General features: G+C 34.0%; 1 protein-coding gene across 4 annotated transcripts; it reads left to right on the top strand.

Annotated features, from left to right (window-relative positions):
- Positions 1 to 3,794: 3,794 nt before the first annotated feature.
- LOC149253653 (formate dehydrogenase, chloroplastic/mitochondrial-like) lies at positions 3,795 to 14,675 on the top strand. Of its 4 annotated transcripts, none has more exons than XM_089456882.1 (4): positions 3,795 to 3,984; positions 12,504 to 12,713; positions 12,877 to 13,028; positions 14,301 to 14,442. In XM_089456882.1, the coding sequence occupies exons 1-4, from the start codon at positions 3,856 to 3,858 to the stop codon at positions 14,308 to 14,310; spliced, it is 501 nt and encodes a 166-aa protein (XP_089313008.1). In that variant the 5' UTR covers positions 3,795 to 3,855; the 3' UTR covers positions 14,311 to 14,442. The 4 variants fall into 4 exon arrangements, with proteins under 4 accessions (XP_089313008.1, XP_089313009.1, XP_089313006.1 ...); XM_089456883.1 differs by having other exon boundaries at positions 12,877 to 12,985; positions 14,301 to 14,430; XM_089456880.1 differs by lacking the exon at positions 12,877 to 13,028 and having other exon boundaries at positions 3,796 to 3,984; positions 12,509 to 12,713; positions 14,301 to 14,675.
- Positions 14,676 to 19,297: the final 4,622 nt, after the last annotated feature.

Below are 19,297 nucleotides of genomic sequence, written 5' to 3' on the forward strand. Positions count from 1 at the left end.
GTACTTTCGGCCATGACAATAGGAATATGAACATGCTATATGGCAAAGATAGTTATTGTAAATGGATGACCTGATCTCCATAAATGTTGGATTGAATCCTCAAAGGAGGGATACTCGAATGCGGGATATTGAATAATATTGATTGATTCCTCCTCTGTGATGTGATGTAGGCATGGGTAGAAGTGCTTGTGTTAGCTTTGTTATGAGGTAGTTGTATATGAACGCGTGTGACAACCATTACATCTAAATTTATTACAAGCTAAAATTAGTAAAGGAAACCAATATGTTGCCTTTAATACTGTGGCTAGGAGGTGTCTACTGAAAGAGGACCCAAAGTTGATCATAATTCATGGAACAAGGTACCAATCAACCTTAAGCACAATGCAAGAATAGGATGAAAACCTTAAGCATGACCACCAACTCATCGAATGGCCTTGAGGCTGCAATATGCAAGAAGAGGATGAAAAAAATTGACTTTGAAAGCTTTTACAACCAGAGAACCTTAAAACCCCAACTCCCTCCTTAGGACAAGTGTATTTGAGTTTACCAAGAGTTGGCTTCCAACACACCCAACGCTCAATGCCAAACATGACATGGTACACTAAAACACAAAGACCGTAAAACCTTTCAACATATCGACAAAGTACACATTCTTCCTTGAAATACACATTCTAAGGAAACCCACAAATGAATTCTCCTCATTTTGAGGATGGTACCTAAGTTAAATTGGATTGCATAGGGATTTCTTAACACAGGGTTCAAAATTATTACAACAATATACTCATTAATCACTAAATATGTCATTTGTAGGAATTGCAGTTAGGTGGGGAGGATAACACTCCTATCCATTTTTAAAGCTACACCCAATTAATAAGTTCTCCATGTGCCACAATAAATGCAATTTTTATGACTATAGTGACACATCCCTCGAGATTTCCTTCCACACCAACACTTTTATCCATGAACTAAAGAGTGACTATTTCATTATTATATTATACATACATGTTAATATAAGCATTAAAATTTGTATTCCTTTGTAAAAAATGCTAGTCCAAGAGATACATTTGATCACCTTGTCTTGTATCCAATATCCAATGTTGACCCCTATATCCTTAGATCTAGAGTGAAGGTTTCATTTCTAATGTTGTGTTTGAGCTTAAATTCTAATTAAATATTTGGGTTAGCCAAGGTCATTACTTAACTTAATGGCTTTGCAATATACAATGTATCATATTTTTTTTAAGTTCAATTGGTGAGATATGTCTGGGGGATTGAACTTTCAATCACTTGGATACACAAGGGCTTGCCAACATGCTTTTTTCCAATTGTGCTACTACCCTCAGAAAATATACAATGTATCATATTAACATCCACTTAAACCAAATTGACTTTTGGGACACATGTCTCTTTGATGATGAAGGGAATCCAATTATGTGATGTCAAACACATTCCCTCACAAACACTCACAAAGACCCTACACTTTTTAGGGTTCGAACCTAGGTTGTCTGTTATGAAACCAACTCACAAAAAGATAGAAAAGATAGATCAACAACTTAGAAATCAGCCTCTTCGAGGGGGCAACCTCCTTTACATTACACAAAAGAGCAATTATTGGATGATACAAATGACAAAGCCTCATTTCTATATATAGGAGTCTAAGGGGTCACAATATAATCAAAGTCAACATAACAATAATAATATAAGGGCACAAAAATAACAATAGTGGGCTTCTATGGGGCACAATAATAACAATATGGGGACAATAAGGGCACAACAATAACAGTAAGGGCCACAATGACACTAGTAATGGGGGAATCACTAGTGTTATAGGGACCTAACATTGTCTATATGGAAACACTGTATAATTTTGAATTTATTTATTGTAGATTTGTACATAGATGGATATTCCTTTCTTTGCATTTATCTTTTAGACTTCTTGCTTTCACCAATTGATTTAGAGCTTATGGAGTCTCAAGTAGCACCAATCCCCTTGCTTCTATTGGATTGAATAACATGATTTCTCTTTTGAAATCCATAATATCTCATTCACATGCTTCCTATTTCTCCCATAAGACTTTAGCACAGACTCCATGATCATGTTTGTGTCCCTCTTAATAACGCACTCCTTGGAAGGGGCCATAAAATCTTTTATTAGGACTAAACTTGGATGTCTCTTCTTTCTTGCCCTTTGATTCTTCATTCAATCATACCACCCATCAACTTGTTATTTTTCCATTTTTCTTATAATGACCTTTGTTGTTGGGAAGGTGCCTTTCAAGTATTTTGTCTTTGCATATAGATACACATAAAGTATCATTATTTTAATCTAATGGACGTGGTTGTTAAAATCACCAATATTTAATTAAATATGCATTGTTATACCTTTGCTCAAGTCAACTTCAATTCAAATTCTAACACATGTGTGTATACCCTTCCTTGCTTAGTTTGTATATTGTTGTAAGTCCCCAATATATTTATGTTGGCTTTTGAAAGATCATCTCATCCCAAAATAAGTAGGGGGGATTCAATATTCAAATCCGGCAGAGTGGGGTTGAAGAAATGGATATTGAAGATGGATTCAATTATAGAAACTATCTTTTGAAAAAAGGTTAGTTTTGCCCCAAAAAGAAAGTCCCTCCTTTGAGACCTTGCCACAACTTCCATAGTTGTGAAATTTTACAATAATAGAACCTCTAGAGTAGAGGTTTACCATATACTTAGAACTTAGGTTGGAATTGATTTGATTCTTGAACTCTTTAGATGATGACTACAGATCATTAAATACATAGTTTGAAGCGTTTGCTTGTAGTTATTAATGAACTTGTTAACCATCCATAGATGAATACTTCCCTTGCACATGTGCTTGATTTTGTCAATAATGAAAGAATCCTACTATGTTTTTGGTATATTCGACAAGACTACATCTTTAAAATAAAGAAGATTCAATTCTTAATGCTTTGCAATCCTGTAAGAGGGAGGGACAATCGAAGTCACGCAGGAGGAGGTATTCCCTTTGTTTAGCGAAACTCTACAGAGATAAAGCACTAAATGCAAGATTAACCCCTTGTTTATGTGATAATTAGGGAATATATATCTATTCTCTCAAAGATTAGTCTTATATATTCAAAAAGAATTTCTCATTTATTCTAAATAACACTTAACACTGTTTATAGAATAATTTCTCACCATTACAATCACAATAATCATTTTTCAAGGCAAAAACTACATCAAAACTTTTTGAATATGCAAGTAGATAATCTCCACAAATGAAGATGAAAACATATTTTGAGCATGTTTAAAGTGGATTAAAATATAATAATAAAAGACACAACAAAAATCTTGATACAATAATAGCTCAAATAATTATCTTTAACAAAAATCTATTAAAAATTACTATAAAATTATAAAATGAAATTAACATTAATAAATAATCAATTAATTTATATAAAATCCCATTTAATAATGAATAATTACTTAATTCTTTAAGTTCCACTTCAAAGAAAGCATTGACACATCAGCTAGAGAAGGGTGCATTATTGTTTTGGAGTAAGAGAAGGGTGCATTATTGTTTCAGAGTTCTATGTCGGTCGCATCAATATTTTATTTGATGTGCCCAATTATTTTTCCAAAGTAAAACTATTATTCAGCTTAAATAATAGAATGTATAATATTTCAAATTCTATAAAATGTATAATATTTCAAATTCTTTGAAAATCCGTTTTACTGAAACACAAATATATGGCCGTCGATAACATGATCGGACGGTAGATATTCTATCTCGCCTTTAAATTCAAATCCTCTTGGTAGTTTGGCGCCATTGCGCGTATCCCTCTCAACGAGCTCAGTAGCTCGCATATGAACAATCATGGTTTGCAATCGCATAAACATTGCCCCAGAATCGATCCACGAGCCACCAGATCTCTCTCTGCACGACTTCCAACAGTTCATCTGCGTTTCTTCGTGGTCAAAACGATTTCAGAAAAGGTATTTTTCTGCAAGAGAGTGCTTAAATTGCAAAGCGCCATTATTTTCTTGTCGCCGTCATGAATCCTCTACGCCTTGTCTTAATGAAATTATTTAGAGTTCTTGATTGGAAAAATTTGCCATATTTCAACTTTCTGGAAATATTTCATTAAATAAGCTACCGTATTATCTAAAATAAATCTGAAGAAAGAGGCCGTGCTCAAAACAATGTTTTAAGCAGCAAATTTCACAAGGGTTATTTCTGGTTCAGTTATTCTGAGCTTTCAATGGAAAATTTTGACTCTATTTTGGCTTACAGGCAAGATTTCATAAACTAACGCTCTCTATAAATGGACTAGACAAGGTTGTGCTCAAAATTTTGTTTAAAAAATGGCAGAGTTTGGGAAGAAGTTCTTTAAGTTAATGGATCAGCATTCAGATGCATTTCGAGTGGTTTGATTGAATGATTTCTGTCTCAGTTCCGCACATTTAAAAGTTTTGGAGAATGGGAATTGATAATTCTGGTATTTGATGGTGTTCTATTCAAATTACACAGAAGAAGATAGAAAGCTAGGGCTTTTAGAGGCTAAGCGTACACAATGGCAAATCTTTACAGGTTTTCGTGAGATTTTTCAGACAGGCAAATAGGATAGAAAATTAGGGATTTCACTAAGCCAAGAAAGCTAATGCTACATTCTTTACAAATTTACTTCAGAGTTTTGAGACTGAACATTTTTGATGTTCAAGTGGTTCGTAGATATCTTCATGCGGTTTCTATTTCCATGGAACCAAGAATTTGATACCTCAACATGAAATATTGTGCTCCGAAGGGTTTTCCCTTCCAGCTCATCTTTGTGTAATGGAATAGAATCGTTAATGCTCTTTAGTGTCTGGAGAAGTCAAAACTAATGGATCAGGAAGCAGGGGCTATTGGAACGGTTAGTAATTGAGGGAAACACTATCCTTCACAATATAACAACGTAGAGGAAAACTCATGGTACATTTTTGTAGTTTTGGTCAGATTAGGCCATCCAAGCACGCCGTTAGAGATTTCAGAGAGAAGCTCTTTGTTTTCTTTAGCACCGGCTGAAGGGGAGAACTTTTGCCACATTCCGGGGTCATCTCTGTTCATTATAGAAGGAGGTCTTGTAACCTGCTCCAAACTGCCAGTTTCTCTCTTTGAAAGTTTGTATTGAAAACCAGTGCTGGGTCGAAGGTTTACTCATATGAAGGATGCAGAAAATGAGAGTCCTTTAGTGAGTCCATGAAAAAGGCTTGGCGAAGATTTGGGGCAAAATGATACCTGCAGCAGAGCCAACAAAGTTCCAAAATTAGAGCCAACCTCACCAATTAAAATCTGCAAACAACCTGGAATCCTATCTTTAGGACGAGATTGTTTGAAGCACCCCGAAAACTCAAGTATGTTATTACTATGCTACCTTTCTATAGACTGGAATTATTTCTTTTATTGCTGCAATATCCGTGATATAGTCCTGGTTCAAGCAATTGAAAGATAGACCACAATTAGGAAATGCTACAACCACTTTGTATCTATTGGCATTGGATGGACTAAAATCTGGTCAAACTGTCAATATGTATTGGTCTAGAATCTGTGGTCTTCATCAGGAAAACCCTAAAACTTTGGTTTTCTATCAACAATAACTCCATTTCCTAGGCTCTGATTTGCACAATTTTTTTGAAGCTGGGTATTTTTCTAGAGGAACCCGGATCTACAACTGGTTTCTTCATATTTTAAAATTTTAGAATATGATTTGCTTTTTGCTGTCCTCTTTTTCCTTTGAAAAATTTATATAAAAAAATAAAAATTCTTCCACTTTGTACCTCGAAAAAGCTTTGATACCACTTCAAACTGAGCCAAAAAATCCAATAATCTGCTAACTCAGCTAATATTTTCCATTTTTTGGTGACATTTTGTTGATATATCAGGATATTTTCAAAATATCATGATATGTTCAAAATTTGTAAAATTCACAACTTTTTCTGCTGATAATATCCCTGAGCTGAGAGAATCATGATATCTCATGATATTGACGATAGATAACCAATCTTTGCAACACTGTATTGGACAACAGAGCATTAATTGAAGATTTTTGGTCTCATTTCGATGATTCTTTGAGCATCAATACATTCCTTTGCCTTTGGTACTTTTACATACAGTTTTCCACAGCCACCACTTTTTCCCAAAAGTGAGTGTGGGGTAAGATGTTATTATTTTTGCCCATTAGTAATTACAGAATGGTTACATAATGGTAGTAGTTAATTATTATTAAACTAAGAGCGTGAATCCTTTGTTTATATTCGCATCTCCTTCCACCCTGGAAGGCACAGAAGGGCAAGTGTTATTATAAATTTTCTGCCACTTATTTCTTGTTTGTGGATTGTTGGCTTGACATATTACAGGCTATTAATTCTCTCTTTTTGTTGTATTGGGCTTGTTTCCTTTTGTCTAACATTTCAACTGATAGACGATGGATGGTAGCCATGTGAAAAGTAGCTAAATTTTAGCAACAGATTCCTTTGAATTATGTATGTTGAAAATGGTTGTTATTGATGTCAAAGGCTATCCAAATGAAAGAGAGTTATATAGTCAAATAACATATTTTGAGACCTTTCCAACGATATATGACACACCTTCTTGAAATATTGTTTTTGGATTTTTGATGTCCCATTTAGGTATCCTATCTTTGAATGCATTTTTACTCCAATTATGGAACATGATATATATATATATATATATATATATATATATATATATATATATATATATATATATATATATATATATATATATATATTTGGAAAGCTTATTCCAAGATTTTTGCAACATTATATGGCACTCCCCCTAACTTCTTTTGGTTAAAGAGATGATTTTTTTCAATATTATAGTCTGCCAAGTTAGCCTAGCCAGTGGGCAAGTCGGCCTTGCTTTTGGTGGTCAAACACACTATATATAGGTGTTATGTGTAGGGACCTAGGACTTACTCGCTCAAGCCAATTCAGGTTTGTCTAAGCAAGCAAAGGAGTAATTCTAAGGTTCATACCTCATGAACCAAGTGAAGCATAGTTGGAGAGTTTTCTTGTGGGAAGGGTTTTTGGCACTCTTTGTGAAGGTTTTTGGTCCTAGTTAGAAGGTGAGTTGCAACGCTGTTCTAGAGGCCGAGTTTTAGCCCTGTTGAAGGCCGAACTTCAATGTTGTTGAGGCTGAGTTTCAGGTTTGTTCTGGTGGCCAAATTTCGATGTTTGAAGGTTGAGCTTAGGCCTAATTTGAACTTTGAAGGCCAAGTCTTGTAGTTTTGATGGGAAAATTCAGGGTTTGTTTGAGGGTTCAATATAGGGTTTATGTGTGGATGAAGTGCAGAAACCCAGGGAACTTACCCAATGGTGGGCATGCAGCCTTGTACTTATCTTCATGGCTTGTGGAACTTATTGGCAAGATACCTCTTCTTGATCCAACTGTCTGATGTGAATGCCATCCTTGAGAATAGGCAATGATATGGTAATGGAGGTGTAGTTTATATGGAAGTTTTCTTTCAAGATTCAAGGGACACATGACAAGAGTGCTCGTTCTTGTCCTATTTAGGTCAAGATAATACTATATAGAATGTTCAAGGTAAATTTTTACTGTGAGTAGGGGCAATATGGCAATATCCAGCTGCTTGAAATCTCGCTGACCCCAACAAATTGAGGTGACCAATATGCCAGCTGAAGAAATATACAACAACCCAAATGGTAACTTGCTGGTTGCATACGATCAGAGTCTCATTTCTGGCCCTAACTAAATCAAGGCAAAAGCTATGTAGCAAGCTTCCTTACTAGTCCCATGAGATTGAGGAACAAGATACATTCAAACAAACATTGTAGTAGTAAGGTTTCTTGAATATATCTCTGCCTACACATTCCTTTTGCAAGTGTGTAGTTGGTTATACCAGCTTATCATATAAGGGTCAAGGGAAAATTGCAGAATGTGCAACGTGCAGTATCTGGCTAGTTGCACCAATAAGAAAAACCATAACCAACAACATCATCTTCTTATCTATGAAAGTGAGATGGTTGGCAGGGGCAAGTTGAGAGTTGATGTAGCTTTAATCCTCAGCAAGAGAAAGAATAATTTTACTCCATTTGACATATCATGACCCATCTTTGTTTTCCCAAGGCAATCTGGTTCATAATCCAATTAATTGCAAGCTTCACATGTTGGCTAAATAAAATGCTGTCATCTATGCATAGGTATATCCCTTGGCAATTGGCACTTGAGCTCTCATTTTACACAATTGATGCATGTATGTATGTATGATTGTATGCATGTGTGTATGGATTGTATGCATGTATGTATGCATAGTACATATCCATAGATACATGTATACAATCCATACATACATGTATACAATCCATACATACATACATACATACAATGTATGCATGTATGGATAAATTTTGTTTAAAAAATGGCAGAGTTTGGGAAGAAGTTCTTTAAGTTAATGATCAGCATTCAGATGCATTTCGAGTGGTTTGATTGAATGATTTCTGTCTCAGTTCCACACATTTAAAAGTTTTGGAGAATGGGAATTGATAATTCTGGTATTTGATGGTGTTCTATTCAAATTACACAGAAGAAGATAGAAAGCTAGGGCTTTTAGAGGCTAAGCGTACACAATGGCACAATCTTTACAGGTTTTTGTGAGATTTTTAAGACAGGCAAATAGGATAGAAAATTAGGGATTTCACTAAGCCAAGAAAGCTAATGCTACATTCTTTACAAATTTACTTCAGAGTTTTGAGACTGAACATTTTTTATGCTTTTAGACCCACTGCTTTATGTAATTGGATTTATAAGATAATGGCTAAGGTTTTGTCTGTGAGATTAAAATCACTACTTTCTAACTTCATCTAACCAGAACAGTTTGTCAAATCTATGACACAATTGTTTCAGCACAAGAGGGCCTCTACACTATTCAAGTCAACAAAGTTCCAGCAATGGTGATCTGTCCAGAAAAGCACTTTTGAATGTGTTTGTCCACTTTCCATAAGGACAAGAGTCCCAATCCCTATGGGTGGATTGTGGAGTTCTACCTGGGATTTGTTGAAGTGTTGGGAGACAACTTACTTCAGGTAGTGGAAGAAATGAGAAGCTTTAGTAAGGCTCCCTGGCTCCTTCATCTGGACCTCTATTGCACTCATTCCAAAGGTGGATCAACCTGAGTCTTTTTATGCTTTTAGACCCACTTCTTTGTCTAATTGTATTTATAAGATAATGGCTAAGGTTTTGGCTGTCAGATTGAAAGCACTACTTTGTAAGTTCATATAACATAACCACTTGGTTCTCTAGAGGATCGTCAGATCCATGAAGCAATTGTTTCAGCACAAGAGGGCCTCCATATTATTCAAGTCAAAAATGTTACAATAATGGTGATCAAGTTGAACCTCTCCAAGGCTTATAAAGGGTGTCTTGGCTCTTTCTGATACTTCTTTTTATCCATATTAGTTTCAACTTACCACTGGTAAATTAGATTATGGGATGTGTAATTTAAGCTTCTTATGCATTTTTTATAAATGGTTCAGCCTCTAATTTCTTAAGACCCTCAAGAGGGTTAAAACTTAAAACAAGGTTGTACCTTGTCTCCTTATTTATTTCTTCTAGTTGTTGAAGGACTAAGTAGGTCCATCCTAGAAGCAAAAAAAAAAAAAAACAAGATACATTCAAGGGATTAGCAGCGACTCTTGTAAAGAAGATCATGGCATTGCATAGAACCAATTATTCCCCTGTCCTTGCAACATATCCCTGTGGTTATCCTATTAAAAACCCAGGCCCTAGCAGCAGAAGAAGTGTGTGCCTCATTTAGGCCTTCCTCTCCCATTGGTCGCCCTAGATCCTCACCCCACTTGATTAGGACAAGCAATTCTTCCTCTTTAGATTTACTTTAGATAGAAAAGATACAGAGATAATACAAACAAGAATAGTATGATTAGTCTTCTTATTAGTTTAGTATCACTTGGAATAAAGAATAACTCCTTTGTTTATATTATCTAATCAGTAACTCGCAAAGGCATCAGAATAATAATTAGGAGTTATTGGTTTCTTTTTGTAGTATATGTGGTTGTAGTAATCTATTACAAGTAGGGAAATCTTGGACAAAGAAAGTATGTTTTGGATTACATACAGTTTAGTCTTGACTCCTGAAAACAGATAGTGGAATGTCTTTGTTAGTAGGAGATTAGGAACTAACAATATGACCGAGACTTAAATTCCTTTTACTGTTTTACTCTTGAGGGATTAAGCTCCTTAGACTTCATAGGCAACAAGAACTACAAATTACATACATCGGAATCATCATCCTTCTTTTTATTATTGGTATTAATGGAATGCTTAAGACATGAGCTTTGAAAAGATGAACAATGCTTTATTTATATATGGGTCTTTGAGAAGAGGACGAGTTAATTTAAAAGGATATTAAAGTAAGTTGAAGAAACTCTTTAGAATACTTTATAGTAAAGATCCATTTATAGTTTATATAGATACAAGCAACTGGAAAACCACCTCACTATGACACCCTTCACCTTCGTTTTTAGAGGACTTTTATACCACTTTTTCTCACCCTGGAACCAGCAGCCCACAACAAAGAGGAGATATCAGATTCCAGATCCTTATGATATATATAGCATTGTCACATTCACCCCCAAGAAGCTACAAACAATAAAGTGAGAGTTATCTTTTAGTTTGTAGTATTATTAGCAGATCAGATCAGGTTGGTCACTACACTCCTCTCTTCTTGTTTCTCCTCCAGAGCCTTGGTTTATATTTGGGTCTTGTTGTGAGAAACGTATGAAGGTGGAAGTATGAAGATCCTTGGATATTGCAGAAGTTGGATCTAGGATATGTTGGATTAGGATTTAGAAAGTACATAGAGAATAGAATAAGAATTAAGATTGTACAAATTAACATATAGAAAGTTGTGTCCTTTGATAACAAGGAGAAGGAACAGAGTCGTGTCTTTTGATAGTGCATGGGTATTGATAAAATGTGATGGAATGCATTTTTGATGAGATGCTTGACCATAAGATACTCAGAACCTTATGACTGTTTGGCTTGAACAAACGCTGGACTTGGAATTTGCTCAGAAATGAATTCACTGTATTATATATTTACACTTGTAGTTTTGTTGTAATAGCTACAGGCCTATGAGCTTAAACCCTGAACATACATATGCATTGATGTGTGTAATTAAGGTGAACAACCTGTATAGCTTTCAATACCAGGGCAGTGAACATAGCCCAAAACTTGTAATGACAACCTTGCTGAATTAGTTACAGGAAAGGTATGTGTCCTTCCAACTATACCTAAACATATATATGTGGCATGGGAGTGATGGGATATTGTTCTTTGGCTGCCTTAGTTTCTGTATGTTAATTGATCTGGAATCTGGAGTATTAATACTCCTCCAATCATTATTTAAATCATGGAGGTGATGTCAAGTAGATCTGAGTGAGATTCTCTAAATTGGATCTGCTCATCTAGCTGACTGTTCTATTAATTATTCTTGAACACCTGAGGAAGTGCATTCTAATTGATAGAAATAATACCTTGTCAATTTTGAAATATAGTCTCCCAGCCAGGCCTGCTTCTACTTTGGTTTTGGGTGAGGATATAGGTAACCTACCGGTGCCAAGAGGGCTGAAATCAGGAAAAGTGACAATACATCTTACCTGGATTATCATATTGATATTTACTGTGACTAGATTGATTCATTATCCTTTTGGCTGTACTTACCCATGGGTTTTATTTTGCTCTTATTACATTCCTGAAAGATTTGCGGAAGATCTCAAAGCGCTCTTCTTTGTTTAATCCGTCTGTAATGATTGTTTTCCAAAATATGCTTGCAAAAATATGCTTGAGCTATTTTGACATATTTAATGTTAATTTTAAGATATAGGAATGGTATTGGGTTTTTCCCTCATGGTACAGAAATGGAAAGAAGATGAAGTGGACAACAATAATTAGAATTATTCTTAGAAATTAGTTAATGGTTGGTATTGAAATAAAAATAGTTATTGTTTTAAAAAATGTGATTTTATAATAAATTAATAACAATGAAATAATAACTCTCTTGTTTATATTCAGCCTGTAGGCTATTCAATTCCATATCATTCCATTATTATTTACAACTCATTTAATTGTCAATCTCATGCTATGATATTGGCTTTATCCCCAATCCAACATGTACTGCAGATTTACCTTGATCTTCACTTGTGTTATTGTATGTTTTTGCAATTTCTTGGAAAGCTTTAATGCATTTGGTCTTTTATCGACTCCTTTGTAATGGTGAGATTGTACTGTGTAATAACTGTTCTCATGTAGCTTTCGTATTTTGGATATGGGGCATTATATCTCGAGAAACACAGATAGACTAACACTCTCTTTATTTTCCTGTAAATAAAACAGAGAGTTACTTTTAAACGCATTTTATTTATATTGGATATATTTTTTAATTCCATTGATTTGTTTGTATCATCATTGGTTGAAGATCAGCGAAAGTAATGTGGTGTCCGTGGCAGAAGATGAGCTAATGCGCATTCTCATATTGATGCGAAACTTTGTGCCTGGATATAAGCAAATTGTTGAGGGTGATTGGAAAGTGGCAGCAATTTCTTACAGGTCATATGATCTAGAAGGGAAAACTATTGGTTCTATTGGTGCAGGGCGTATTGGCAAAGAACTACTTAAGCGTTTGAAGGTATTCATTCTTAGGATCTAGTACTACTTCATGATGTTGCAAACTTCTTTTCAAAAATCAGTGCTCCATAATTCTTACGCATGCATGCTGTTTGTTTCAAAATTTCAATCTAATAATAATAAACATTACATGATGTTAAATTGAATTGCGTTCCTTTGTATAGCCCTTCAATTGTAAGCTTCTTTACCACGACCGTCTTTCTATTGGACCCGAATTGGAAAAGGAAACTGGAGCAACATTGGAGACAAATCTTGACGAAATGCTACCTAAATGTGATGTACTTGTCATTAATATGCCTCTTTCTGACAAAACTAGGTGCGCCTTATCACAATTTCATAAATAATCTCTCCCATTATTCACTCAAACATCAATAGCACCTATATATTTTGTACAACTTGTGAACAAAAACCTAATTATTGTTTCTCTTGCCCTTTCCTTTTGGTTACAGTAGGGGAATGTTTAACAAGGAAGGTGTTCTCTACCAAGCCTAGCTTTTCTCTCAGAATCTTAACACTTTGCAAAGGGTTTCATTAGAATGACAACAACTCGCATTTAAAGCATTTCTCCACCCATCCTAATTAGAAATACAATTTTGGGTTCTCTACTAATTTTCTCCACACCCATTTAATCTAACAATGGACATAGAGCATGTATATTTATACTTGTGTGTTGGAAATACCATTTTATACTTTAATGTTTATTATTTTTGTTTTATTATTATTACTTGAATTTCTTCTTAACAAGTGGTTGTGTTTCTTTTGGTTTTAGTGAAAGTATGGGCTCCAATGTTGGCTCTCTTATTATGGAGTATAATTCATCTTTGAGAATTTTTCAATTATTAAAGTAGGTTAGTCAATTGCTTAAAATATTAAATTTATTTCAAAAAGTTTTTGTTACTTTATAGGTTAGACACTGGCTTGAAATATTAAACTTATTTCAAAATGTTTTTGTTACTTTATAGATAAGGCGTAGATTTCTTGGCTCTATGATGAAAATAATGAAGGGAAAATACATGTTAATATGTTACTTGTGCTCTTTGACTGAAAAATACACGGTGAGAGAAAAATGTATATTATGCTAATTGAGGAATGTTTTTCACTTGTCGAACTTATAGTATTGAATTTAACACACTAACACTTTACAACAATGAACTAACAATATTCATGATGAAAATAGCAATATGGAAGATTTATCTGCATAATGAAAAAGGCAATATGGAAGATTCCGATCACGTTCCAAGGCATTTCTTAAAATGTGGATGTGACAAAAGGTTGTTGTGGAAGTTGTTGTTTGTATATGGAAAATTTCTTGATCATTGTGTATAATCCTAATGTTGATAGATATGTCTACTAAATGCTTCCAGTTAATGGGGCATTGATTTGAGCATTCAATATATTTTTATTCTTTATCAAAGTATTCTTTTGTTGTATTTGTATTTTTCAATTTATGCCTTACGGCGTTTCCTTTGCAACATCTGGTGCAAATGCAAGTATATCTTACCTCATTTTATGGTTAACATTGTATAACAAAAACATGCGTTGTGTTATGTAATTAATACTAACATGTAATATTGATTTTTTTTGTCAGAATGCTATAGGTAATGATTGCCAAGACGATGATCCAAATTATGTTCAACATATATCAGGAGATGATGAGGATGAGGATGAGGATGATGGTGGTGAAGGAGGAGATGATGATGATAGTTGCGGTGTTGGTGATGATGTGGATCAGAGTAATGAGGATGGTCAAGATGATCATGAGGATGATCTTGGTGGTGGTAGCTAGGCATGCACATGCATTGTTTTTTATGAAGAAATTATTGTGTAGAATGACATTGTTATGTTTAGATGGGTGTTGTGAATTTACCCTATATCAATGAGACATTTTGATTTTGTAATCATACGATGAGTTTGATTTATGTATGTTGTTAATTTATCGTAGAATAACGATATTCATGAAATATTTTGATTTGTTAATCATATTTGAATTTTACTTGTTTTGATTAAAAATAATACTTATTTTATTAGTATTATGTTGCTATTTTATACATGTTTTGAAAATTGTTAATGACACATTGTTATTTTTTTGGATGGATGTTGTCAATTTCTCTTAAATTTCTTTACAAATGATTTTGAATTGTGATATCTGCTTTAATGATATTTAGAAACTATCATATATTTCACTATGAATCTATAAAGGGGGTCATATATGTAAAGAAAAATATACTCTATATAAGAAGTCAAATGCGGATGTAACCATGGATGCAAAATTGAAAGTAAAATTGGATGTTAAACTAGGAATTAATACAAAATGCAAACAATTGACATACAAAGTGTTTTAAATTAGAAGTGAAAAATTGTGCAATAGTTGACACAAAGAAGGGAACAAAACATGGCATACAAAAGGATATCAAATTGGGCAAAAACAAGGACACATAAATGGGCACCAAATTAGATGCAAAAAAGGACAACAACTAGATGTAAAATAAGATGCAAAGTTGAGCGTTAAAAAGAAGCAAAAAACGTTACAAATTAATATGCCAAATGATGATGCAAATAATGGTGTAAATTTGGGATGCAAACTTGGGTGCAAAAAAGGAAAAAAAAAAGATGTAAGAAAAGACATAAAACAAGATGCAAAATGGGGCTTAAAAAAGGTGAAACCAAGGATGCCATATTGGATGTAAAAAATGATTCCTAATCACATGCAAATTTAGGCTCGAACTCAGACACAAAATTATATGCAAATGTGGACACAAAATGAGGCAAAAAAAGATGCAAATTTGGATGGTGAAAACGATGTAAAACTAGACACCAAAAAAATGCAAAATTGGATGAAAAAATTGGTGTAAATAATGGTGCAACATTGGACACAAGTAGACACAAAAAAATGGTGCAAAAAGGGGCATAAAATAGCTTAAAATTGGATGCAAAACTTGGTGCAAAAACAAATACAGAAGTAGACGTAAAAAATGGCTCTAAATTGAATGTACCATTAGACACAAAATAAGATGCAAAGGTGGACACAACACATGACTCAACATAAGATGCAAATATAAATGCAAATTTGGATGCTCAAAATGATGTAACATTAGATGCAAGAGATGGTGTTAAAGATGATGCAAAATTGGATGAAACAAATGACGCAAAATATGGTGCAAAATGAGATGGGAAAAATGGAGACAAATCAAACGTAAATGTGGATGTAAAAAATGGTCCAAAAAAAGATGCAAAAATGGGCACAAAAATGGATGCAAAATTTGGTGCTAAATCAAATTCAACACATGGTGCAAAGATAGGCACCAAAGCTGGTGCAAAAATAGAAGCAAAAACTAGTGCAAGACTAGATACAAAACCTGGCGTAAGACTAGATGCAAAAACTGACACAAAATGGATGCATAAAAAGACGTTAAATTGGATTCAAAATACAGTGTAAACTTGATGCAAATGATGGTGCAAAAATGGAAGCAAAGAATGACACAAAATAGGAAGCAAAGGAGAATGAAAAATAGATGTAAAAAATGACACAAAACTAGAAGCAAAACCTGTCATAAAATAAGATGCAAATCTTGGTTCAAAATTTGATGCAAAAAATGATGCATAGTTTGGTGTAAAAAATGATGCAAAATCTAGCGTGAAAAAGGATGCAAAATCAGGTGCAAAAAAGGACACTTTAAAAATTGTACAATAGAGCCAGATTTAGCACCAGGTTGCTCATCACAATTACAAAAAAAATGCACTAAAATCTGGCGCTAAATCTGGCGCAAATCGCTGGTTTTGTTGTAGTGCCCCAATATTGAGGCATCAAGATGACGTGGGCTAGTAGGCTCCACCTCAGAGACACGATATAATGGATGGAAACAAGGGTCTCATGGCATGGTCAACCTTGAACCCATATAAGTATGGTATGGTGGTGCCACATGATGTCCTTGTGATGACATGACCTACATTAATAGGCCAAAACTTCTAATTAGCATAATTCTAATTAGGGGCTCAATCTGAGACAAAAATTATATCAATGGAAATATCTCGACGAGTTCATTATCATGATGGCATCAAAATTATTTTTTGTAGTTTGAAAGATGAGGTTTGTTTTTGGTAACCACATCTTCATAATAGATCTTAGAGATCAATTCAAAATGAATAAGTAACTCTCCCACAACCTAAGATGAACAAGGGGATGGGAGGTGGTTACATCCAACGCTCATAAATGGAATCATCAGTAAACTTGTCCCTGCGTCACCCAAGGGGAATCTTGCAACCAAGCATGTATGTATTTGTGTCACACACACATATATATCCACCTCACAAGGAAAATTGTAGACACTTCTCTAGAATAGTAGATGGTAGTTATTTCCAATCAATTGATGAAAATTATGATGCTTGACTTAGTAAGGGGATTGAGTGAGGAATGTAAAATGTGTATTTAGCTTAGGAAATTGACCCCAAGGCCTCCTACATGAAACTAAAAGTACTCAACCACTCAAAATGTCCCACTCGGAATTTGTTTCCAAATAAAATGTCATGTAGAATCCCCCAAGTAGTTCTCCAAATGTCATGGATTGTGCCTAATGTAAAGTTGTGAGAATTGATAATAACGCCTAACCTATATTTAGATAATTGTCTTTCGGATCCATCACACAATTGAAATAATTGCCAACACATTTCGAACCATCTAATGTGGTTCGTCATCGGGATAAAATAGATGAAGGGATTCTGATCTGACATGGATATAAAAAGAACTAGGTTGAACACAAGGTAAAAAAGAATACAAACAAAAAAGAGATTAGTCGTTAGAATATAAATATTAATGACTAGCAAAATAATAATAAAATAATTCGAATAATTATAACAAGTGAAATTAATAAAAATATATAGAAATAAACAAGTATTATAATAAGGAGATTAAAGGATAAGTAAATTAGGAGTAAATAAATAATTAAATAATAATTTTGATCTCTATATATAAACTCAATTGAATTGAATAATAAATAAAGAAAAGTAGAAAAGACCCAAATTAAGGGAATAAAGGTTAAGTAAAATAAGAATAATTTTAAATAAATAATATAGAAAAATCAAATTCAATGATTAGCACTTTAATAAATAAGAATTATATATATATATATATATATATATATATATATATATATAGAGAGTAAGGAGTTAGGGGTAAGATTAAGTAAATAAATTATTATAAATAAATCATAGCAATAAATAGATTAAATAAAACATAAAAAGAGTTAGGGGAGTAAGAATAAGCAAATAAATTATTATAAATAAAAAATTCTTAATAAAAGATAAAATAAAATTCATAATGTAATTATAAATAAATACTCAAGTCACCTGATAATAATAATTATTAAAATGTAAGAAATAATAATAAACAAGAAAATAAAAAGCCAGCGGATAAGAAAAAAAGAAGAAGGGGCAATAACAAAGCAAAAACCAAAGAATCAAGGAGGCAAATTAAGAAGAGAAGGGATCCAATTTCTATTGATTATCTAGTCGTCATCTCTGTTAAGGCTGTTGGTTGCACGCTTCTCAATCTCGATGGCTTCCCTCAACTTTCTATGATGATAATGGGAAATATTAGCTAGGACACAAGCATCCTTTATACAAATATGATGCTTAGTATTTTCATAATGCTATGCAAGAGACGAAGATCTAGAGTCGCTTATGTTTGATCTCCGCATCATGCTCCTGAATTCTATGATTGATGGAATGACTTGTCTCACCTATATAAGGCTTCCCACAGGAACATGGGATCATGTAAACCCATTTAGAGTTAGAGGGGTCAATCATGCAAACACCTAACATAACAGGGTCATCATGTGCGGAATGACATTAATGCATCATGGGTATCAACCCCATTACCTCCTACTTGAATCCAAAGCACTCAACCACTCAAACTATCTCAATAAGATAAATTATTTGGAAACATATTTTCCCACCCTTCAACACTTAAGTGAGAGTGACATTGTTGGCACTTTTCTAATCCCAATTCAAAGGGACAAAATTTCACAAGAAATATTTGACCTTAGGTAGTGAAGATAAAAGCCTCCCCTCATATCATCTATGCTTGTCCCAAATGATAGAAAATGTTTGGGAACATTTTAACCCACTTTCAAGCACTTATGTGAGACTAATATTTCCATTACCTTGCCAAAACTAGTTTATCCCCATGGGGGAACTATGTCATAAGTCTGATTTAAATACCAATGAGGAGGATAACAACTTCTCCATTTAACCAACCAGGATAGACCCAACACACACACATGACACATGCTTGTGTGTGTGTTTTTTTCCCAAGGAATGCTTCCCCACATTCGAGGATGACATCCCTGGTAAATAATGTCTACATATATTAGTACACATAATCTAAGGGGATTGAAACCAAGTACCTACTAACATGAAACTAGCCAAATGTCCAATTAGCTAATCCCTTGAATTTATGTATGTGTACACATACATACATACATTCATATGCACACACAGTGACACATGTGTAGCTATATGTGTTGTCTCAAGTGGTTGAGTGCTATGAGATTCATGTAAGAGGTATTGGAGTCAATCCCCATGCTAGGT

Source organism: Pinus tabuliformis, chromosome 7 (genome assembly GCF_031772625.1).
Source record: "Pinus tabuliformis cultivar Carrire ecotype Pingquan chromosome 7, CPIR1, whole genome shotgun sequence".
Taxonomy (NCBI): domain Eukaryota; kingdom Viridiplantae; phylum Streptophyta; class Pinopsida; order Pinales; family Pinaceae; genus Pinus; species Pinus tabuliformis.

What these genes read in the sequence shown, in the direction of transcription:
- LOC149253653 (XM_089456879.1), top strand. Translation starts at nt 3,856, where the DNA reads ATGAACAATCATGGTTTGCAATCGCATAAACATTGCCCCAGAATCGAT. An exon ending in TCAAAACGATTTCAGAAAAG is followed by an intron (nt 3,985 to 12,503) that starts GTATTTTTCTGC and finishes CATTGGTTGAAG; the next exon opens with ATCAGCGAAAGTAATGTGGT. An exon ending in AACTACTTAAGCGTTTGAAG is followed by an intron (nt 12,714 to 14,300) that starts GTATTCATTCTT and finishes TTTTTTTGTCAG; the next exon opens with AATGCTATAGGTAATGATTG.